The sequence below is a fragment of the Amblyraja radiata genome, chromosome 12, assembly GCF_010909765.2.
Source record: "Amblyraja radiata isolate CabotCenter1 chromosome 12, sAmbRad1.1.pri, whole genome shotgun sequence".
Classification (NCBI taxonomy): domain Eukaryota; kingdom Metazoa; phylum Chordata; class Chondrichthyes; order Rajiformes; family Rajidae; genus Amblyraja; species Amblyraja radiata.
The window spans coordinates 41,259,721-41,284,903 of NC_045967.1; the positions used below are offsets into that span (position 1 = coordinate 41,259,721).

At 40.4% G+C, this 25,183-nt stretch overlaps 1 protein-coding gene across 3 annotated transcripts in view; it reads left to right on the forward strand.

Moving 5' to 3' along the window:
* taf1 (TATA-box binding protein associated factor 1) overlaps nt 1-25,183 on the forward strand; it is an 81,840-nt gene that overhangs the window by 43,877 nt on the left and 12,780 nt on the right. For all 3 annotated transcript variants that reach the window (XM_033030614.1, XM_033030616.1, XM_033030615.1), the window contains exons 22-34: nt 4,320-4,439; nt 4,666-4,841; nt 5,592-5,833; nt 8,917-9,130; nt 9,583-9,748; nt 10,445-10,656; nt 15,889-15,997; nt 17,311-17,409; nt 19,521-19,698; nt 21,230-21,297; nt 22,730-22,852; nt 22,946-23,038; nt 23,150-23,234. In XM_033030614.1, the coding sequence (XP_032886505.1) occupies nt 4,320-4,439; nt 4,666-4,841; nt 5,592-5,833; nt 8,917-9,130; nt 9,583-9,748; nt 10,445-10,656; nt 15,889-15,997; nt 17,311-17,409; nt 19,521-19,698; nt 21,230-21,297; nt 22,730-22,852; nt 22,946-23,038; nt 23,150-23,234 (1,885 nt within the window). The remainder of the gene's footprint in view (nt 1-4,319; nt 4,440-4,665; nt 4,842-5,591; nt 5,834-8,916; nt 9,131-9,582; nt 9,749-10,444; nt 10,657-15,888; nt 15,998-17,310; nt 17,410-19,520; nt 19,699-21,229; nt 21,298-22,729; nt 22,853-22,945; nt 23,039-23,149; nt 23,235-25,183) is intronic.

The window sequence follows — 25,183 nt, forward strand, 5'->3', positions numbered from 1 at the left end:
TTGCTCATCTATTCAATTTATTTACAAAGTTTCAAATTAAAACAGTTCCATTAGTACAAGCCAGAATTACTTGGATGAAATCATTAACATAATATTACTATATTATTAGTTTGATTTGAGTGCATTTTGGTATTATTAACTGAAACCATTTTTTTGTTTTTTGACAGGGCAGTCAGTAATATCCAGTGTAGTATGCTCTAGGATTCTATTTTTGGATCAAACGTACAGACAGTTTAGTTACATTAGTCATTAATTTTCAACACCACAAGTTCGTAACTGACCTTGTGGTTATAATGTGAGGAGGGATGTAGGCGGATAGCATATAATCATTGAGTACCTAAACTAGTAGGCCAGTCTTTGGATGAAGATGACAAAGAAATTGTCACCCTTCGACAGGCTACATTCAGTACCAGTAATAGACACAAAAAGCTGGAGTAACTCAGCGGGTCAGACAGCGTCTCTGGAGAAATGGAATAGGTGACGTTTCGGGTCGAGTCCCTTCTTCAGACAGAGCGTCAGGGGAAAGGGAAATTAGAGATATAGACAGTGATGTAGAGAGATATAGAACAAATGAATGAAAGATATGCAACAAAGTAACGATGATAAAGGAAACGTATTGTTAACTGTGTGTTATGTGAAAACGAGTACAGACAATGAGACTTAATAAGATGACTTTGAAGCTGGTACGACTTGGGTGGGGGAGGGATGGAGAGAGAAGGGATGTAAGCGTTTACTCGAAGTTAGAGAAATCAAGAAATCAACAATAATCATTGTAAGCTGCCCAAGCGAAATATGACATGCTGTTCCTCCAATTTGTATTTGGCCTCACTCTGCCAAAGGAGGAGGCCTAGGACAGAAAGGTCAGTGTGAGAATGGGAAGGTGAATTAAAGTGTTTGGACACGGGGAGATCAGATAGGTCCAAGCCGACTGAGCGAAGGTGTTCAGTGAAACGATCGCCCAGTCTACGTTTGGTGTTGCCGATGTATAAGAGTCCACACCTTGAACAACGATAGAGTAGATGAGGTCAGAGGAGGTGCAGGTGAACTTCTGCCTAACCTGAAAGGTCCCTGGACAGAGTATAAGGACAGATGTTGTATTTCCTGCTGGGGAAGGTACCTGGTGAGAGGGTGGTTTGGGTGGGAAGGGATAAGTTAACCAGGGAATTGCAGAGGGAACGGTCTCTGCGGAGGGCGGAAAGATTCAAGATTCAAGAGATTCAAGATTCAAGAGAGTTTATTGTCATGGGGTGGAGATGGGAAGATGTAACTAGTGGTGGGATCCCGTTGGAGGTGGCGAAAATGTCAGAGGATTATGTGTTGCATATGACAGCTAATGGGGTGAAAGGTAAGGACTTGGGGGACTCTGTCCCTGTTGCGACTAGGGGGAGGGGGAGCAGAACTGTGCGGTACCCAAGAGACACGTGTGAGGGCCTCATCTATGATGAAAGAGGGGAACCCCCCATTCCCTAAAGAAAGGACATCTCGGATGTCCTGGTATGGAACACATCATCTTAGGCGCAGATGCGGCATAGGCGGAGGAATTGGGAGTAGGGGGTAGAGTCTTTGCAGGAAGCAGGGTGGGAAGGTGAAGCTGAAGCTGAAGGGAGGAATGTGCACACATTCTCGCTGTCCGAGCACGATGTGAGGAGGGCTCTGACACGGGTGAACACGAGAAAAGCTGTAGGCCCCGATGGCATCTCGGGGCGAGTACTCAAGTCCTGTGCTACGCAGCTAGCTCCAGTGCTCACTACATTATTCAACCTCTCCCTGGACAAGTCCGTGGTCCCTGCCTGCTTCAAAAAATCTATCATTGTACCGGTACCTAAAAATGCCTCCCCAGCCTGTCTGAATGACTACCGTCCGGTGGCCCTTACCTCGGTAGTCATGAAATGCTTTGAGAGGCTGGTGAAGAAACACATCTGCGCCTTCCTCCCTCGGAACATGGACCCGTTGCAGTTCGCATACCGTCCGAACAGATCCACGGACGATGCGGTCTCCCAGGTCTTGCACACCGCTCTCTCCCATCTGGACAGCCAGAAGGGGGGCTACGTGAGGATGCTGTTCATAGACTACAGTTCAGCCTTCAACACGATAGTCCCCACCAGACTGGCCGGGAAGCTAATGGAATTGGGGCTCAACACCTCCCTGTGTGCCTGGGTCCTGGACTTTCTCACCGCTAGGCCCCAGGTAGTCAAGATGGGAGGGAATACATCGAAGTCCCTCACCCTGAGCACAGGATCGCCCCAGGGTTGCGTCCTCAGCCCCCTATTGTACTCCCTGTACACACATGACTGTGTGGCTAGGTTCAGCTCCAACTCAATAATTAAGTTTGCTGATGACACTGTGGTGGTGGGCCTGATCTCAGACAACGATGAGAAGGCCTACCGGGAGGAGGTGGCTGATCTAGCACTCTGGTGCCAGGATAACAGCCTCCTCTTGAACATCAAAAAAACGAAAGAGCTGATCATGGACTTTAGGAGGGCACATCATCCGAGGACGTACACTCCATTGAGGATAAATGGGGATCCTGTGGATAGGGTGAACTGTTTTAAATATCTGGGAGTCCACATCTCCGAGGATATGACATGGGCATCACATGCCTCAGCACTCGTGAGTAAGGCAAGGCAGCGCCTTTACCACCTCAGGCAATTGAGGAAATTCAGAGTGTCTCCGAGGATCCTCCAGTGCTTCTACGCAGTGGCGGTGAAAAGCATCTTGTCCGGGAACATTACCATCTGGTTTGGGAATTGCTCTGCCAAGGACAAGAAGGCTCTGCAGAGAGTAGTGCGTTTGGCCGAACGCACTATGGGAACTTCACTTGCCCCCCTGCAGGAACTATACATCAGGAGGTGCAACTCCAGAGCCAACAATATCATGAGAGACCCCTTCCACCCCTGCAACGGACTGTTCCAGCTGCTACGGTCAGGCAAAAGCCTCCGTTGCCATGCGGTGAGAACAGAGAGGTTGAGAAGGAGTTTCTTCCCAGAGGCCATTCGGACTGTAAATGCCTATCTCACCAGGGACTAACTCTACTGAACGTTTTTCCTTCCATTATTTATTATGTAAAGGTATATGTGTGTTATGATTGTGTTTATAGTTTGTTTGGTTGTTTGTCTTTTTGCACAAAAGTCCGCGAGCATTGCCACTTTCATTTCACTGCACATCTCGTATGTGTATGTGACAAATAAACTTTTTTTTTTTTTTGGGCTTAAAATTATCTTTTTTTATTTATTTTTATTTTTTAATATTTTTATTAGAAGTAGACATATTATAAAGTATAGTTACATATTATAGTAAAAAAACTTTTCATATACATCAGTCATACATTATTAAAATTTTCAATTATCAATTACTTCTGCTTCTAGTGTTTTTATTTTTTATAGAAAGAGAGAGAAAAAGAGGGTAGAAAGTTACAAATTAAAAAAACCCCAGAAAAACAGGAGGTGGCATGGGTTACCTGTAATACGTCAATGGAGATAGGTTCGTAGATTATAAAGTATAGCTTTTCATCTGATCCTGAGTTCAAGTTTCAGTTGGGTCCTCGTGCTGTGCCAATCTATCCCTTCAGATATTTAATGAATGGAGCCCAGATTTTATCGAAAATATCTTGTTTGTCCATTAAGACAAGTCTAATTCTTTCTAAGTATAGGGTCTCCGACATTTCCGTAATCCACATATTAATTGTGGGATGACAAATAAACTTGACCTGACTTGACTTGAAGATGTGTAGTTTAGATATGGGAGTCAGTAGATAATAGATGTCAGTCGATAGTTTATCCCCTGTGATGGATTTGTATCAAATAACATGCTCAGTGCTGGGAGCAGAGAGTGGCCAACTCTTTTTTGTCTCCATCTAGGAATTTTCATGGATCTCCTCACAAAATAATTAGTAATTTTTGATGTGGTAGCTCTGGACAAATATGGTGAACTTATTGTTACTAATCAAATGAACATTGGATAATGTAGAATACTGACACACAGAATTTGTTTAAATGCAAGCCTGGGTGGTGGACTTTGCATTTGTTATTCAAAAGCCTGTACATGATATCAGAATAGAGAGAAAGTCTGATTATACCACAAATACACCTGTATTTTTTGTTTTGCTGAAGGACCTGCAGCTGCTTTTACAGAATCTTAAGATTTTATATTCCAGCTTATTAAAAATTAAATTTGAGTTGCAGATTCCAATTTATCTTGCAGTTTTATTAATTTTATTAGTGAAGATAAACATTGAACCTCTTGTTTCATGTATCGCAAATTAATTTATGTTGCCTCATTAAATTCAAAATTAAAATAAAATTTTTATTTTACATTTCTAGGATGACAACCAGCCTCAACCAGTAAAGAAGACAGTTACAGGAACAGATGCTGACCTCAGGCGACTATCTTTGAAAAATGCCAAACAGCTCCTTCGGAAGTTTGGAGTTCCAGAGGAAGAAGTAAGTTGTTCCAGTATGTAGCTATACCAGCAATGCATCCTTCACTGGTCTCTGCTGGAACAAAAGTAACATTGATTTTTAGAACCTTTTAGATATCAGGTTATTTTAATAAAACTTTTTTTAAATTAATTATGCCAGCACTGCGATACAAAATTCTTTCTAATTTTATGCGGAAAATTTGTAAATCTGAAATATTCAATTAAATCTTTTTTTCATTTTATGACAGATCAAAAAGCTCTCTCGATGGGAAGTGATCGATGTTGTGCGTACAATGTCAACGGAGCAAGCCAGGTCAGGGGATACTCCCATGAGCAAATTTGCCCGTGGATCACGATTTTCAGTGGCTGAACATCAGGAGCGATACAAGGAGGAATGTCAGCGCATTTTTGATCTTCAGAACAAGTAGGAAACAATTGTTATCATTATATCTTAACTTTAGGTGTAAACTTCAATCAAATATAGAATCAGATATTGGTATCTATCTTTTGATAATGCAAGTGTGTAGAAGTTATGAAGGGTATACAATGGATTTAAAATTAGCCTAAGAACTAGGTCTGAATGATTATGACTGAAGGATAATCTTTTAACTTGTTGGGTTACTCTTTTATTCAGACTGGAAACATGCTCCTATCTAACAATTTTTTGATCCTTACAGTTAGTCATATTTTCTAAAGATTGAAATGATTTGCAACTTCATAATATCTCAATTAAAAAATGGGATTAACATTCAATTCGTGTAACCATGTGGTTGATTGGTGTGGACTTGAGGGCTTGTTTTCCTGCTGTATCTCTCTCACATTATGACGTGAATACAGTATAGAAGTAGACTGTCACTGTAAAGGATGCTAATACTTAATCTACACATTTACACCCTGGGGATCACAAGAATTCCATCCATCAACTTGTTTTCAAAAATATCTGACTACTCAATTCAAATGCTAATGTTGTGACAGGAATTCTTCATGCTAATGCCAAAGAAAGGATTTGGACTGATCTTCAGTTTGTCGAGATGACCTTTGGGCTGACTTCCGAGCCAGCTGAAGATTGCATTGTTTGACAGTTCCGTTAGTGGTTTCAAAATTGAAAAATAAATGCTTTTCACACGATTGACAAGTGTAATTCAGAATGCTGAATTCCTTTATTCACTTTTAGGGTCCTGTCTTCAACTGAGGTTCTCTCTACAGACACAGACAGCAGCTCAGCAGAAGACAGTGATTTTGAGGAAATGGGAAAAAATATTGAAAACATGTTACAGAATAAGAAAACAAGCTCACAACTTTCTCGTGAGCGTGAGGAACAGGAACGCAAAGAACTGCAGAGGATGTTAATGGGAGAAGAAATTGGAAATGATAAAGACCGTGATAAGAAGGAGAAGAAAGACAGGAAAGGTTCATGTGAGTGACACTTGCTTGGTATTGTTGCAGGAGAGATATTTGGTACCATTTAACTTATGTTATTTGTGTACTGGTGCTGGAGTAGAAAGAACCAATGCCAAGTGAGTCTGAAGGAGAACATGTGATGCGTCAGTACATGAGGGTAGATGGTGAAAACTGGTACGACAAGTACCACTGGTCTTAAATGGATCAAGGTGCAAATGTTGATCGAAGCTCGATAGGTTTGACTTGTTTCTTGAATGAAAATGCTCAAAATCTCCATGCCTATGTTATTCAAAATGGATGTTTTTAAATATCAGAGATAGGTGAACAGAACTGTACATTGTTTTTTGGTGTGAAATATGTAGAAATTATTTATATTTTTAATCTTTCATGATGTTAGAGTTTGTTTTAATAGACATAAGTGATTGGTCTTCGGTAGAGGTGCGGTGCTGGCGGCACCTCTGTAAAAATAAAAAAAAGCCAAACCAAACCGGGTAATTTTAACTAGCGGGTGTGTGGTCGGGGTAACCTGGTTAAAAGAGTGGGATGGGGAAGACCCATCATTACTGAGGTTCCATGTAGGAGGAGGAGGAGGGGGGGGGGGGGAGCAATGGGACCCACCAGAGTCAGACCACGTGCTCAAGTCAAGTCAAGTTTATTCGTCACATACACATACAAGATGTGCAGTGAAATGAAAAGTGGCAATGCTCGCGAATTGTGCAAAAAAACAAACAAATAAACTACAAACAGAATGGAACAGAATCACATATTCACATATGACATATTTGTGGGAGAGAAGAAAAAGGAGAGAAAAAACAGCAATTTTAAAAAGACACCACACAGCAGTAAAATGGTACAGTAAAGTTAGTCCCTGGAGAGATAGGAGTTTACAGTCCTAATGGCCTTTGGGAAGAAACTCCTTCTCATCCTCTCTGTTCTCACAGCATGGCAACGGAGGCATTTGCCTGACCGTAGCTGCTGGAACAGTCCGTTGCTGGGGTGGAAGGGGTCTCCCATGATCTTGTTGGCTCTGGAGTTGCACTTTCTGATGTATAGTTCCTGCAGGGGGGCGAGTGAAGTTCCCATAGTGCATTCGGCCAAACTCACTACTCTCTGCAGAGCCTTCTTGTCCTGGGCAGAGCAGTTCCCAAACCAAATCGTGATATTTCCGGACAAGATGCTTTCCACAGCCGCTGAGTAGAAGCACTGGAGGATCCTCAGAGACACTGAGGCCTATCCTCAGAGACACTCAGGCCTATCCTCAGAGACACTCAGGCCCATCACCACAGTGTCATCAGCAAACTTGATTATAGAGTTGGAGCTGAACCTGGCCACACAGTCATGTGTGTACAGGGAGTACAGTAGGGGGCTGAGGACGCAACCCTGGGGGGATCCTGTGCTCAGGGTGAGGGACTTCGATGTATTTCCCCCCATCTTGACTACCTGGGGCATTGCGGTGAGAAAGTCCAGGACCCAGGCACACGGGGGTGCTGAGGCGAGGGTCCAGCGGAGTCGCTGGTGGAGGCCCATGGGGGGCTGGAGTGGAGATACGGGTCGGTGGCAGCATCATCGGTCGCCCCGGGAGACAGCGAAGAACAGTGGTCCTGGGGAGGCGGTGAGAGTTGGCGACGGCGGCGGTGGTCCCGGGAAGACAGTGAAGAACGGCGACAGCGGCGTTGGCCCCAGGGAGGAGGTCAGAGTCGGCAGCCGTGGCAGTTTCGGTAGTCCAGGTCTGGGTTTAGCCTGGAAGGCGGTGAGGGTCGGAGAGGCGGTGGATGCTGTTGCTGCTCCTCGTGGTGGCCATCTCGGCCCCAAGGTGGTCGGGCAGGCGGTGCAGCGGTCCAGCGGTGGAGCACCGGGCGGGCGAGCGGTCAAGTCAAGGAGTGTCAGTGGAGGGACCGGCGAGTTGGTGCCGGGCCGGCACCTCTATAAAAATACATGATTATGGCATTTTTCTTTACTTGCTTGATAATTATATTTCATGATAATTAATGTGCAATCATGCAATATTTTGTTATATTATTAAATTATATGTTTTATTGTACTCGTTATACACTGGGATGTAGTGATAGGCTATAATCTTGTTTGACCCTCTTGGGAGACCAGCTTGCCCCCCTGCCACAGCAAAACCTGAAATGACGCCCCTGTTTAACACAAAGAATTAGCACTGCAACACTGGACTTCAGCAAAATATAAGTTTTGTGCCAAGAATGTGGGGTAAACTGTGGGAGTTCTTGAAATGGGCTGATCAGTGATCAAGAGTGGTAAACACATTTGAATTTCCCTTAAATATTACAGAGCTTATGCATAATATGACTGAGTGAAGGCCCATATTTCCATCCTGAATAAGATTAACTATGCTGAGTTAAGAGATTGTAACATGTATGAGTGAATTACTTCAATTTTTTTACCAATGTTGGTGTCTTAATCTTTTATGTAACAATGCTTAGATTCATACATGAGTGAGATATTCGAGGGCAATTGATACCATGGAACTGAGTCCATATCTTCTGAGTACTGAATATCAACCAGCATTCTCCAAAATACAAAGGATATTGAACTCATTGCCATATATTTTATTGCTGTGCCATTCTTTGCATAAGGTTATTTTTATCCCTCCATTCTTTTTGTTTATATGAGATATGAGAGTCAGGGAATATATATATTTTTTAACAATTTCACCCCTGGTACTGATATCAAGCCTAAAATACACAACAATAGAACTAACAGATTTAAGTTTGTCTATTTTGATCATATTTTACTGCATTGCAGATAAACACCACAATAGCCATCCTCTGCTCTGTTTGGTGAAACAGCATTTCAGTGCCAAATTTTCTATGTTTTGCTATGAAGTGCCATTGAAAGGAGGAACTAATTTAGGACAGCCTAAACTTGTTTCATACAGGATTTGACTGCATCATAGTAATTTGACTTTTATCTCTTTTGTCTGAACTGTATTTGGATCCAGGGGAGAGTGGAAAGTTAGGTATTCAACCAACTATTCCATCAGGAACTGCTTTTTATTATTTTGTTTGGATTATAAACAATAAAGCCTGGTAACATTAGCAATGTGACATCCACATTTTTTCTCTTTTTTTTAGCATGTAGCACACCCACCCCAGGAATATTTCACAAAGATGATGACACAGCCTCCATTACCAGTCTTAACTCCTCAGCCACAGGACGACGGCTGAAGATCTATCGTACATTCCGAGATGAAGATGGGAAGGAGTACGTTAGATGCGAGACTGTTAGGAAAGCTGCTGTTATCGATGCATATGTTAGAATTCGGACAACAAAGGATGAAGAGTTTATGTAGGTTAAATCTTTGTTGCAATAATGTAAATTCAACTTGCACTGCATAGTAATTGTAGTTCATCGTTGTGCATGGAGCATAAATTTACATTTGGAGCCATGTAATGTTTGGCTTGAACTTTGCAAAGGAATTTATTAGAAAATAAAACTAACTCTTTGGGTAGGTTTGTAACAACAGTTCATTGAAGGACAATTGTGTTCAGAATCAGCAGTGAATGATGCAATGGTGCACTGTTGGATGATGCTGCACTGTTGGAGATGCAATCTGTGGGATGCGATGACAAATTGATACATTATCTCTCTTGGATGGAAGGAATAGATATATTTTGAAAATGTTGTATCACCATGTAATGGTCTAAGCAGGCAATGGACACAGAACTCAAAAACATAGGCATTTGAAAGAAAAGGACGCATTATGTTTTGTTTTAAGATTTGGTGTTTATTTTTCATAGCCGTAAATTTGCACTATTTGATGAACAACATCGTGAGGAAATGCGACGAGAACGTCGCAGAATTCAGGAGCAGCTTAGGAGACTCAAACGAAATCAGGAGAAGGAGAAATTAAAAGGACCACCAGAAAAGAAACCCAAAAAAGTCAAAGAAAGACCTGACCTTAAGGTAACTAATTCCAGAATGTACTCTGAGTGGGGGACTTCATTGTCCATCATCAAAGAGTGTCAGCATCACTATTGAGTGTGCTGCCCAAATCCTGGCAGGGAACGGGAAAAGCAGCTGCAAAAGATCAGCCTATTTAACATTCCCACCAGTGTTCCTGTGCCAGCTGCAGTGCATTGGTTGGAGTGACCACCGCTTGGTCCCAATGGAAACCATATCTTGTTTTTGATTTCAGGACATGTTATTGTGTGGATGTCCCAAAATGCTAAATGAGATAGACTAATGAGATCATGTTAAATGACATTCTTGCAGGTTTTCCTGCAAATCGGATACCACCTGATTTGGAAGTTGTTTATTGTGTGGGTGATTTTCGCACCACCTTTCCTTTAGTCACTTTTCTGGATCTATTTTCCCAGCGATTGTTCTGGGAAAATAGCACTGTCAATAGCAAATTTAAGGCAGGTTGGAATTGCATTTAGGATGTGGTCCTGAGAGCACATATATTAAGCAAAGAATAATAAAAAATGACTCTATCCTTTCTGTATGCATACACCAGATTTGTACTTGGCGCATAGAGGAACCATGTTTGGAGCTAGTTTATAAATAACCTCTGGAGTCAAAATGTGGTTTCTAAAACCATTTGCAATTGGTGGTTCAGCATGAAACTCAAATCTCATTGTTTCTTTTCCTTTCTAATAGTTAAAATGTGGTGCTTGTGGTGCCATTGGACACATGAGGACCAATAAATTTTGTCCTCTGTATTATCAAACGAATGCTCCACCAAGTAACCCAGTTGCTATGACAGAAGAACAAGAGGAGGAACTTGAAAAGACTGTTATACCGATTGACAACGAGGAACTTATTAAAGTAGAAGGAACCAAAATTGTTCTGGGAAAACAGTTGATTGAGAGGTAAGAAATAAATTTTGATTTTTTAATGAAAAACAGCAATTGATGAATTCAGTGTAGTTGACCTCTGCAAGGCAGTATTGAAAAAGAAAATGGGTATATGTTTTGATAGAATTAGAACAAAAATGTGTGTGGCAGGTTTGTGGCCTCTTGATTAAAGACCACAGGGCCTTTTTGGTGCTGAATGATCCATGAGATTTACCCCAAAGGTGGTATCATGCAAGGAAAATTCTCACTTCTCTCTGTTTTTCCAGTTTACCCTCTCTCAAATACTCCCAGATCTGGAAGAGAAATTTAATCAGTATCACATCCTGAGATATTCCATCTCTTCAGTCTGCAAATGGTCTCGCTTGCTCACATGTGTGGCCATGAGGCAGACCATATCACATTGTGACAATGCTGATTGCTGGTTAGGTAAATTGTTGTTTTCCTACCATGAGACAGGTTAGTCCTATCCTACTGATGATGTGTTGTCGCAACAGTAATCCAGCTCATACACGAGGAACCACAGGATCAGATATTTGGTGTATGTGTGAGCTGAGGAACCAATGGTGCAAAACGACCATTGCTGGTTTATGACTGAATGTCTCTCTGTCATAATATTGAAATAAAATAAAATTGAAATTACATGGCATGAAGTTGGATCACTTTTTAATTTCATATTTTGTATACAGTGCCCTCCATAATATTTGGGACAAAGACCCATCATTTATTTATTTGTCTCTGTACTCCACAATTTGAGATTTATAATAGAAAAAATCACATGTGGTTAAAGTGCACATTGTCAGATTTTAATAATGCCCATTTTTATACATTTTGGTTTCACCATGTAGAAATTACAGTTGTGTTTATACAAAGTCTCCCCCATTTCAGAGCACCATAATGTTTGGGACATGGCTTTGCAGGTGTTTGTAATTGCTCAGGTGTGTTTAATTGCCTCCTTCATGCAGGTATAAGAGAGCTTTCAGCACCTAGTCTTTCCTCCAGTCTTTCCATCATGATTGGAAACTTTTATTGCTGTTTATTATCAACATGAGAACCAAAGTTGTGCCAATGAAAGTCAAAGTAACCATTATGAGACAGAGAAACAAGAATAAAACTGTTAGAGACATCAGCCAAACAGGCTTACCAAAATCAACTGTTTGGAATATCATTAAGAAGAAAGAGAGCACTGGTGAGCTTAATAATCGCAAAGTGACTGGCAGGCCACAGCTGAGGACAGAAGAATTCTCTCTATAATAAAGAAAAATCCCCAAACACCTGTACGACAGATCAGAAACACTCTTCAAGAATCAGGTGTGGATTTGCCAATGACCACTGTCCGCAGAAGACTTCATGAACAGAAATGCAGAGGCTACACTACAAGATGCAAACCACTGGTTAGCCACAAAAATAGGATGGCCCGGTTACAGTTTGCCAAGAAGTACTTAAAAGAGCAACCACAGTTGTGGAAAAAGGTCTTGTGGACAGATGAGATGAAGAATTACTTATATCAGAGTGATGGCAAGAGCAAAGAATGGAGGAGGGAAGGAACTGCCCAAGATCCAAAGCATATCACCTCATCTGTGAAACACGATGGTGGGGGCGTTACGGCCTGGGCACATGTGGCTACTGAAGGAACTGGCTCACTTATCTTCATTGATGATACATCTGCTGATGGTAGTAGCATAATTAATTCTGCAGTGTATAGACACATCCTATCTGCTCAGGTTCAAACAAATGCCTCAAAACTCATTGGCCAGCGGTTCATTCTACAGCAAGACAATGATCTCAAACATACTGCTAAAGCAACAAAGCTAAAACTTTTTCAAAGCTAAAAAATTGTAAATTCTTGAGTGGCCAGGTCAATCACCTGATTCTGAACCCAATTGAGCATACCTTTTATATGCTGAAGAGAAAACTGAAGGGGACTACCCCCCAAAACAAGCATAAACTAAAGATGGCTGCAATACAGGCCTGGCAGAGCATCATCAAAAAAATCACCTAGCAACTGCTGATGTCCAAGAATCGCAGACTTCAAGCAGTCACTGCATTGAAAGGATATGCAATATAATACTAAACATGACTACTTTCATTGACATGACATTGCTGTGTCCCAAACATTATGGTGCCCTGAAGTGGGGGGACTATGTATAAACACTACTGTAATTTCTACGTGGTGAAACCAAAATATATAAAAATGGTCTTTATTAAAACCTGTCCATGCACTTTAACCTCGTGATTTTTTTCTATTACAAATCACAAATTGAGGAGTACAGAGGCAAATAAATAAATGATGGGTATGTGTCCCAAACATTATGGAGGGCACTGTATCTGCCTATGTTCCATTCAAAAAAATTCACAATAACTTTTGTATTGAAATTATAAAGTATCATTGTTTTTGGTATGATAATGAGCTTGAGGCTCCTTTTGCATGGATGAGCGTTATGCAAAAGAAGGATGCTGTTTTGCATTCATCCTATAGAATTAAACTGAAGTATGTCATTACAAGGTTAGTGCGTTCTTTTCAGCAGCAAACACTGTCATCATAAAAGTTTCAACTCATTTAAAATTTATGTTTATTCATGGGTGTGCATATGAAAGACATAGACAGCACAGAAAAGTGGTGCATCTCGATGAAAGCTGCCGTGGCGTTACTGAGTGGTGGAGCAGCATAAGCGCTGAATGGGCTTCTGCTTGTATTTCTTAAGTTCTTGTGCAAGTTACTTAATATACAATGGATTTAAATGTCTTGAATGCTTTGCCAGGGGCATTGCTGAAGGCAGATTCGATAGTGGCATTAGAAGTTTTTAGGTATGGATAGAATACGTTTTAGGTTAGAGTACGGATCATGTGAAGGCAGATGGGGTTAGTTTATCATGGCATTATGTTTGTCACAAGTATTATGGGCTTCAGGGCTAATTCAATGCTGTACTTTTCTATGTTCTATGAAAAGAAGGTAAGGTACATTTACAAAGAATTTGATCGGCGGTGCTGGCTGATAAATTAAACTTATTGGAACATTTATAGTGACAGGGAGCACAGAAAATCAACTTTTGACATGTAATAGAGGGCAATAGTAAGTAAAAATATTAAGTTAATTCTGCCCACTTTATAAATAATGGATACAGGTAAAGACTACTGGTTACCACAGTACAAAAAGAATATTGCAACATTTCAAAGAATGTTATAAAATAATATTTTCTTCAGTAAAGCTTTCGACAACGTTCTTCATGGTAGGCTGCTCTGGAAGGTTAGATCACGTGGGAAGGATAAAAAATTGGCTTTATGGAAGGAAGCAAATGGTGATGGTGGAAGGTTGCTTCTCGGACTGGAGGCCTGTGACTAGTGGAGTGCCTCAGGGTTCGGTGCTGGGCCCGTTACTGTTGGTCAACTATATCAACGATTTGGATGATTAGCAAGTTTGCAGATGATACAAAAATGGGTGATTTTGCAGATAGTGAAGATGGTTGTGAAAAATTGTAGCAGGATCTTGATCCATTGGCCAAGTGGGCTGAGGATTGAGTGATGGAATTTAATGCAGAAAAATGTGAGGCGTTGCATTTTGGGAAGTCTAACGTGGTCAGGACCTACACAGTGAATGGTAGGGCTCTGGGTAGTGTTGTAGGGCAAAGGGATCTAGGAGCGCAGTTGCATAGTTCCTTAAAGTCGAGTCACGGGTAGATCGGGTGTTCAAAATGGCTTTTGACACATTGGCCTTCATCAGCCAGAGTATTGAGTATAGAAGTTGGGAGGTCATGTTGCAGTTGTATAAGACATTGGTGAGGCCACATTTAGAGTATTGTGTTCAGTTCTGGGCACCGTGTTATAGGAAAGATGTTGTCAAGCTGGAAATGGTACAGAGAAGATTTACGAAGATGTTGCCAGGCCTAGAGGGTTTGAGCTGTAGGCAGAAGTTGAGTAGGCTGGGACTCTCTGCCTTGGAGCACAAGAGGATGAGGGGTGATCTTGTAGAGGTGTATAAGATCATGAGAGAAATAGAACGGGTAGATCCACAGAGTCTCTTGCTCAGAGTGGGTGAATCGAGGACCAGATGGCATAGGTTTAAGGTGAAGGGGAAAAGATTTAATAGGAATCTGAGGGGTAACTTTTTCACACAAGGGTGGTGGATGTATGGATCAAGCTGCCAGAGGAGGTAGTTGAGGCTGGGACAATCCCATAGTTTAAGAAACTGTTAAACAGGTACATGGATATGACAGGTTTGGAGGGATATGAACCAAATGCTGGCAGGTGGGACTAGTGTAGCTGGAACATGTTGGCTGGTGTGGGCAAGTTGGGCCGAAAGGCCTGTTTCCATACTGTATCATTCTTAGTAAAACAAATTGTGTGGAATGAATTATGGTAATTGATTGTGTTGGGCACAATTCTCATGTTAAGTGAAAAAAAGAACACTGGAAATATTCAACAAGCCTGGCAGCAGCTGGGGAAACTGATGTGGTTGTTTCAAGCTGAAATGAATTCAATCTGAGACTCTGTTTCTTGATATGATAAAGCTGGCTGACCTACTGAGATTTACAGAACGTTTGTCCAAAATATTTTTTATTTCTCAAGTGGCAATGTGAATACTGTTTTGTGGATTCCAAGTGGATTTATAATGTCTAGCATAAAGAGTTCACATTTTTCCAGAGCAATAGAACAGTTTCTTCATCATGAAATGCAGTAAATTGAAAACAGATTTCTGGAAACATTGCATTGAATGTGGGATAATTCTTTGGAAAAAGCTTCCTTGGGAGATGGGGAAGCAGATAACATTAATTGTCCAAATGTAAATAAGAAGTTTTTCATTCCGAAAGCAATATTTGTGAACACAACTTCTCATTACTTTGAGATTTGAAATGTAACAGACTTGAGTGAAAATAATCTTTGGATTTCAGATTCATGAATACATTGTCTCCGGGATTTTCCTCATTTGGAATTAATTTTCATGATTGTTTTTAAGTCCATTATTATATCAAACAACAACCAAAACATTGGAAGGCAAAATAAACAGCTCATATTGTTTAGTAACTAATGCATGCCTCTGAAGATAAAATGCTACCATATCTGAACATCAATTTTTTGCGCTCTCAGTTGCATGTGAAATCTACGTAAATCTGCCTATGGCACATGGCATTGTGCATTAGCAAAGTTTCATCTGAAATGTGACACAAATATTTCTGTATCTTAATTTCTGACGCATCCTTCAACTATATCCTTTCTCTAATTTGTACTTTACTTTATTCTTTGCTACTAAAGTGCAGATGAAGTGCGCAGGAAATCTTTGGTCCTCAAATTCCCCAAACAGCAGCTTCCTCCAAAACGCCGCAGAAGGGTAGGAACGACCGTCCACTGTGATTACCTGAATGTAAGTGTTTTCACTTGTACGGCTTTCCTTAATGCAACTATCATTGTCTGAGCTAACATTAAAACAATTTATGAATTATTAAAGGAGTTTAATGGCAGACTAGGACTTTATTCTTAGGAATGCAGAAGACTGAGGGTGATCTTAAAGAGGTATATAAAATCATGAGAGACATAGACAGGGTGAATGCACAGTCCTTTACCTGAGGGCAGAGGAATCAAGAACCAGAGGACATAGGTTTAAGGTGAGAGGGGCAAGATTTAATAGGAACCTGATGGGCAAATTTTTCACATAAGTGGTGGGCATATGAAAAAGCACCCAGAAGAAGTAGTAGAGGCAGGTATTGTAACATAATTAAAAAAACACTTGAATAGGCACAAAAATAGGAAAAGGTTTAGAGGGATATGGACCAAACATGGGCAAATAGACCTAGCTTAGACTATGATTTTCCTTATGTTTCATTCTTAGCACTTCATTTGTTAAAATTCAATGTTTTGCCACAGATGCTTGGTGTGAATGTATTCAGAAAGATACTTTGTGTGCTAAGTTAGCATGTTTCCATTGAGAATAATAACCTTTGAGTTGGTCGCATCTGATACTGTAGAATGAGCACTTGACATGACTGATGAATGGAGGGAATTGACTGATAAATAATAGAAACGGCGACAGTCGATTTAGATAAGTCTGAAAACATTTGTGAATGGGGCAAGGAGGAAAGTCAGGTTTTTTGTTAATTGAGGATGATAATGAAAATGAGAAAAGTTGGATGGTATGAAGTCTGCTTAGAGGTGCAGGGGAGAAGAGTGAGCCCAGAGCCCATCACTCTCTTCTAAAGAAGGGTTCCAACTCGAAATGTCACCAATTCCTTTTCTCCAGAGATGCTGCCTGACCCGCTGAGTTACTCCTGCATTTTGTGTCTAGCCCAGAGATTATATAAGTGGTGATGATGATTAAATATGAGAGGCGATGGGTAATTTTCCAGAGGAATAGATTATTTTGATGAGAGGATAAAACTTTTGAACTTTAACTTTGAAACTTAGTCAAGCAGGAGACCAAGATTGCCATGGTTAGAGAAAAGACTGATGGGGATGAAGTCAGCCAAAAGATACAGAGTTTGACAGGAGCCAAGTAGGATGATCTTTGTTTCAACATTATTAATTTAAAGAAAGTTTGTGCTTCTTCTGTACTAGATTTTCTGGTGAGGAACAAAATGTTTATATACATGAGGAAATTATTCAGTTAAAGTTGAATTTTATTCTTGGTTTAGTCAGGGAACTGCAAAGATCTTGAATTTTGCTTTTGTTTTCTCTTAATAGAGACCTCACAAGTCCATTCATAGAAGGCGGACAGACCCGATGGTGACCCTGTCAAGCATACTGGAAGGAGTTATCAATGAGATGCGAGACCTAGCAAATGTGAGAGTTTTATAGATGTAATATAATTTAACCTCATCAGGGGGAAGGCCAATTATTAGAAACATAGAACTTGCCACATCACAGCAACAGACCCTTCAGCCCACAATGTCTGTGCCGAACATGATGCCAAATTAAACTAATCTCGCCTGACTGCATGTAATACATATCTCCCGATTCCCTGTAAATTCATGTCCCTGTAAATTCATGTGTCTTTTTAAAAGACTCTTAAACGCCACTATAGTATCGGCTTCCACCACCAAGCACTGACCACGATCTATGCAAAAAAACCTGCCCCGCACATCTCCTTTAAACCTTCCCCCGTTGACCTTAAAGCTATTCCCTCTAGTATTTGATATTTTCAACCTGAGAAAAAGATTGTGACTGCCTACCATTTCAATGCCTCTCATAAACCTATATACTTCAATCGTCTCCCCTCATCCTCCAACACTATAGAGAAAACAGTCCAAGTTTGTCCAACCTCTCCTTATAGCTAATGCCCTCTAATACAGGTAGCCTCATGGCAAACCTCTTTTGCACCTTCTCCAAAACCTCCACCTCTTCCTGAATTGGGGTGACCTGAACGGCACACAATACTCCGAATGTGGCCTAACCAAAGTTTTATATAGCTGCAACATTACCTCCTGACTCTTGCACTCAATGCCCCGATTCTTGAAGGTAAGCATATCATCATATTCCTTCCCCTTACATTCGATTTTCCAAAGCGCAACGCCTCACACTTGCTCAGATTATCTTCATCTGCCATCCCATCCCCCCCCCCCTCCCCCACCACCATAATTGTAACTGATATGTATCCTTTGACAATGTTCTTTGCTATCTGCAACTCCACCAATGTCTGTGTCTTCTGCAAACTTACTAACCAATTCATCTACATTTTTGTACAAGTCATGTATGTGTAATTACTAGCTTCACAGACCTCCAGCCAGAATAACACCCTTTCACCATTATCCCTTGTCCAGTGTGGGCAAGCCAGTTCTGAATCCAAACCAGCGTCATTGTGGATCCCATACATCTTGACCTTACTAATCAACCTAACAAGATGGATTTTTTTGAATGTCTTACTGAAATCTATGTAGTCCAAATTACTGACTTACTCTCATCAATCACCTTGATCACCTCAAAATACTCAATCAAATTTGTACGGAATGTCTTACCAATGTGAGTCAATGCTATTTTTAAGAATCCTTTCCAATAGCTGCCTTCCAACCTAAATTTAAAATTTCTTTATTTATATAGCACATTTTTAGTCAACTTGCATTGACCCCAAAGTGCTTCACATAATTACATCCACACACACAGGCAAAGGTGGGTGAAGTGTCTTGCCCAAGGACACACACAGGCAAAGGTGGGTGAAGTGTCTTGCCCAAGGACACAACGACAGTATGCACTCCAAGCGGGATTCGAACCAGCTACCTTCCGGTTGCCAGCCGAACACTTAGCCCATTGTGCCATCTGTCGTCCCAACCTATGTGAGGATCACCTGTCTATAATTTCCTAGATTATCTCTAGTTCCCACTTTAAACAAAGCAATAATATTGGCTCCTCTCTTGTCCTCTGGAGCCTCGCCTGTGGCTCGGGAGGATACAAAGTTCTCTCTTGCCCCACTCAATAACCAATGACAGGTGCCATTAGGCCCTATCCATATCCATTTTAATGCTCTATTGATAAGAAATTAAATTTGAGGTCTTGTTCCCTTGCGCCTTTATTAAAATTCATTTCAGACTGATTGGATAAAAGTTTTTCCGGGTTGTATGAGTCCAATATTGGCAGTTCGGGGAATCTTGATCCAGTTCTTCGTGGATTTTGCTGGATCACGCAAAATGATTTAAATTGGTGCAGTGGACACTAGCTAGAGACATAAGAGACATAGAGGCCCCTAAAATGCAATCTTTGAACCTTCTTGGAATAGTATCTACTGGATATACAACCCTTTGGAACATTATGTTAACATGTTGCATAATAGTATTCGGTTTCAATTTTCTTATTAAATTGTTTTATGTAGTTGTGTCAGCAGATAACATGTTAGTTCAGATGAGAGAGACACTTGAATTTCATTGCATTTTCTGCATTAATTTTTTCTCTTTCTCCGCCAGACTTATCCATTCCATACACCAGTTAATGCAAAGGTTGTAAAAGATTATTACAAAATTATCACTAAACCAATGGACTTGCAGACGTTGAGAGAGAATGTCCGCAAACGAATGTGTCATTCACGGGAAGAATTCCGAGAGCTTGTAGAACTCATTGTTAAAAACTGTGCTACTTATAATGGTGAGAGCAGTAACTTTGCTTAAATTCACAGTTGTAATTACATTTTAGAGTGCTTCTGTTTCTCAATACTCCTTTTGGAATCTGCTCTGCCAAAATAGTAATTGTGGTGGTAGCGTTGTGTACCTAGTAATTGAGTAACTAATATTAGAATGGATGAGCAAACAACAGCAGAAATGCTCTTTTGGGGAAAAAATTGTGAAATGAGAATGAGAAAAGGAATTATTATATCGTACTATTCATCTGAATGGAGTTACAGCTCATGGCAAACCTCTATCAGAAGAGCAAAAGAAACACTATAAGAATATAGAAGGACACAAAAAACTGGAGTAACTCAGCGGGTCAGGAAGCATCCATGGAAAACATGGATGGGTGACATATCGGGTCGGGATCCAAAACATCACCTATCCATGTTATTCTGGGATGCTGCCTGACTTGCTGAGTTACTCCAGCATTTTGTGTCCTTTATAAACCAGCATCTGCAGTCCCTTGTTTCTACTATAAGAATATAAGAATACAATTAGATCGTACAATATGAGGAAATGGGCTTCCTTAAAATGAAATATTTAAATTATACAATATTTAGACTTTATTAGAAATAATATGTACATTTTTGGGGACCTCAATATATGAAGGATATACAAGCACTGATATAAATATATTTATTTGCGAGGATACGGGGTAAAAATGTTGTTGTGAGGAATTAAAATGTGACACCATTTTCATTAGATTGAGATGCTAAAGGGACAATCTATTGAAAAAGATGATTGTGAGCATTGTATAAAACTTCAATAATTGGTAAGACAGTAATATGAAGACACGCAATATTTGTGGCAAGGTGATCACACAGTTGAATTACTTAAATAGTCTATAAATTCTGCGAAATGAAAATTAGATAATTACTTGGAAATGGAGACTACAAGAGGAGATACAAGTTGGTGATTTTGCTTACACTGTATGACATGGCTTATCTGAAGAAAACCTGAGGGACAATTCACCTGTCGCTTTGTGTAATTGAGCTGTAACTCCATTCAGATGAATAGTACGATATAATCATTTTATAGGAAGTAAGTATATTAGAGATTTTCCAAGTCAAGGGTGGCAGGGTGGCGTATCAGTAGAGCTGCTGCCTTACAGCGCCAGAGATCAGGGTTTGATCCTGACTATGGAATCTGTCTATGAATTTGTACGTTCTCCCTGTGACCACGTGGGTTTTCTCCGGGCATTCCAGTTTCCACCCACACTCCAAAGGCATACAAGTTTGTAGGTTAATTGGCTTAGGTAAATTTGTAAATTATCCCTAGTGTGTAGGAGTGATAGTGTACAGGGTGATCGCTGGTTGGCGTGGACTCGGTGGGTCGAAGGGCCTGTTTCCATGCTGTATCTCTAAAGTCTAAATTAAAATCTAAAGTCTATGGCTTGGATGATGATGGTTGTATGAGGATGGTGCAATGGTGGGTTATATGTATCTTGGTATAATGCCATTGAAGTGATTTGTGGAGTGGCTCTACTAAGCATCTGTTTGTCTCTGCAGGTGTGAAGCATCCTCTGACCCAAATTGCCCAAAGTATGGTGGACCTTTGTGACATGAAATTCAAAGAGGTGAGTTGTTAGACTTCAAAAGGTACAAAACTGCAGATGCTGTAAATTTGAAATAAAAACAGAAAATAATGGGAATAGAAACATAGAAACATAGAAAATAGGTGCGGGAGTAGGCCATTCGGCCCTTCGAGCCTGCACCGCCATTCAATATGATCATGGCTGATCATCCAACTCAGTATCCTGTACCTGCCTTCTCTCCATACCCCCTGATCCCTTTAGCCACAAGGGCCACATCTAACTCCCTCTTAAATATAGCCAATGAACTGGCCTCAACTCTGTGGCAGAGAATTCCAGAGATTCACCACTCTCTGTGTGAAAAATGTTTTCCTCATCTCGGTCCTAAAAGATTTCCCCCTTATCCTTAAACTGTGACCCCTTGTTCTGGAATAATTAACAGGTCAGGGAGTATCCAAGGCAAGAGAAACGTTTGTCAATGACCTTTGATCAGAACTGGGAAATGTAAGAAATTCTTCTAACCTTTCTCGATTCTGTTGCAAGATCACTGATCCGAAATATAAACTTTTGTTTCTCAATTCACAGATGAGTATTTCCAGCATATACTGTTGTCATTTCAGATTTACTGCATCAGCTTCATTGTGCTTTTGGATTATTTAGTACCACTTCACTTTCTCATTGCAACCCATAGCAGCTGTTTTTTTTACAATTTAAGATCAGACTTTAAAATGTGTAAAAAATTAGATAAAACTGGAGGTACATATAAAAGAAGAGTTATGTTCCATGTGTTAATTTTCTGAAATAAACTTTTCTGTCAAGCAGTTATTGTCATTTAAAATATTTCTCATGTAATGTTGGTGAGAATTCTATACACATGCGGAAGCTTTCTTTATAATAGATGAGAATCAAATTGACCATTTTTCAAGCATAATTTTTTGAGATGTTGAATTACTCATTTGCTCAACATCCAGAGGTTGAATGACCCTATCTATCACTTCCAACCAAAAGCCCCTAGGAAGAGTAATCATCATTAAACGTGACTGCAACTTTATCCAAATTAAGGCAGTAAATTACGGATATTTAGTATTATATATGTTGGGTAAGAATAAATATTGACCTGGGCTTTAGCGAGAGTTACCCTCGTCTCTTTTAAAATCGTACCACAGTATAACATTCACCTACATTGGTTTAATGCTGCACAGGAATGTGAGCCGAGATGTACTGCTTAAATCTCTGGCACAGTTGCCTGTCTTTTGAACATTAGGTAAGTCTGCTCTCCACCTCTCTCCGTTCCCGTCCATTGGCTTAAATGAAGAGAATCCAGGTATGAATATCACTTAAATTAGGGCTTTAAAATTCTGTTCCTAATACCTGGCACCAACTTTAGAACTTGAAATTGTATTCACTTAGTTTGTAATATGATGGTATCAGTTGGGAAGAAGTCTATTATAATAAAAATATTAATTGCTTTCATTAGAAAGAAGATAAACTGGTCCGCCTGGAGAAAGCCATCAATCCTCTTCTGGATGACGATGACCAGGTTGCATTCTCCTTCATACTGGATAATATTGTCACTCAAAAGATGATGGCTGTTGCAGATGTAAGTCAGACTGTTTCTTTGTCTTTTGCAAAGCACACATTCAAATTAAACATGTATTGTAATGATGTGAACAATTTTCTTTCCATCTTTTAGTCCTGGCCCTTTCATCATCCCGTTAATAAGAAGTTTGTTCCTGATTATTACAAAGTAATTATAAATCCAATGGACCTTGAATCAGTGAGAAAGGTATGAAAATTAAATTGAAAATCTTTTGGCAATAGTTGTGCATAATGTATGCATTTGATTGTTTCTTTGTGTTGCAGTTATTAAAATGTTTCCTTGTTCTTGGCATTGCAGAATATTTCTAAACACAAATATCAGAATCGTGACGTTTTCCTGCAGGATGTGGAACTGGTTTTGTCAAACAGCATCAAATATAATGGTAAAACACATGGCCTGTCCTTTCATTAGTGTTCCATCAAGCAGTGAAGAAAGCTAATGGCATGTTGGCCTGCATAACGAGAGGATTTAAGTTTAACAGCAACGAGGTCCTACTGCAGGTGTACAGGGCCCTGGTGAGACCACACCTGGAGTATTGGTCTCCTAATTTGAGGATGGACATTTTTGCTATTGAGGGAGTGCAGCATAGGTTCACCAGGTTAATTCCCGGGATGGCGGGACTGACATATGATGAAAGAATGGGTCGATTGGGCTTATATTCACTGGAATTTAGAAGGATGAGAGGGTATCATCTAGAAACATATAAAATTCTTAAAGGATTGTACAGGCTAGATGCAGGAAAAATGTTCCCGATGTTGGGGGAGTCCAGAACCAGGAGTCACAGTTTAAGAATAAAGGGTAGGCCATTTAGGACTGAGATGAGGAAAACCTTTTTCACCCAGAGTTGTGAATCTGTGGAATTCTCTGCCACAGAAGGCATTGGAGGCCAATTCACTGGAAGTATTCAAGAGAGAGTTAGATATAGCTCTTATGTCTAATGGAATCAAGGGATATTGGGAGAAAGCAGGAACAGGGTACTGACTTTGGATGATCAGCCATGATCATATTGAATGGCGGTGCTGGCTCGAAGGGCCGAATGGCCTACTCCTGCACCTTTTTTCTATTTCATCACTATATTGTCAATGTTTTGTTGATTTGGTGTGCATTTTTTTGTGCAGCTGTAATTCGAGGCATGGATTCTGGAAGAGGTGGATGGGAGTTAACAGTGGGTGAAAAGAATATAATTTTGCAAGCAAAAATGTTCCCAAATATGACCACCAGTAAACGCTTACAGTACTGACATGTAAATGGTTATGAAATGGAAACAAAATGTAGCTGACTGCTTCCAATTTTTGCAGATCCTTTCCACTTCAAGTCCTAGGGTGGCACAGCACAAGAGACCCAGATTTGATCCTGACTAAAGGATGCTGTCTGTGCAGAGTTTCCATGTTCTCCCTGTGAGCAAATGTTTTTTCTCCGGGTGCTCTGATTTCCTCCCACATTCCAAAGATGTAGGTTAATTGGCTTTAAATTGTCCCTCGTGTGAGCACATAGAACTAGTGTACGGGTGATCGATGGTCGCTGTGAAGGGCCTGTTTCCATGATGTATCTCAAGCTCCTCTTGGCTTGTCCTCATTATGGATATGGTATGAACCGGAAAATGGAAAAGGATAGCCCTTTTACAATTTAATTGTTGTAAAAAGGAGAGGCTAGTCTGTTTTGGGGGATTTGTGATCACCTTGACTCGAGAAACATTTTTTGAAGGTACCACAAAATAAATCCTTTGATAAATGTTAGAGTAATAGATCACAATGGTATTTGCGTGACTGATGGTGTACAGATGAAAGGAGAATCTAGTGAGAGGGAGAGTAAACATTGACAAGAACTGATTCTATGCATTGGTTCAATATGTTACTGTCCAACAGGATAATGATTAAAAGGGAATGTTGGAAGGTTAACTGGAATGCTGTAAATGACAATATCAGTAGGCTGTTCTGAGCATTTTAAAGACCTTATTACTTTCTACTTTAACTAATCTTCTCCCCCCCCATCCAAGTACCCTAAGAGTACCTCCAAATCAGACAGTAATTCACTTGTAGTTCCTCCAATCTAAATAGTGCATCCAGTACTAATGGCCTCTACTATACAGGAGAAACAAATTGCAGATTGTGTGATGGCTTTGTGGAGCACCACTGTCCAGCCAATTGGGGCAATCAATGGTGGCCAAAGCATTGGGAGAATGTGACAAGTTTACTTACTTCAGAGGGAGACTGGGGCTTGATTTGACAATTAATCCCGAAGGGGTGCAATATGCCTGTCAGAATGCATTTGTTGTGGTGCCTAAATCCAGGACCTTCTGCCACAGAGGCAAAATTGCTGTCACGGAACCAA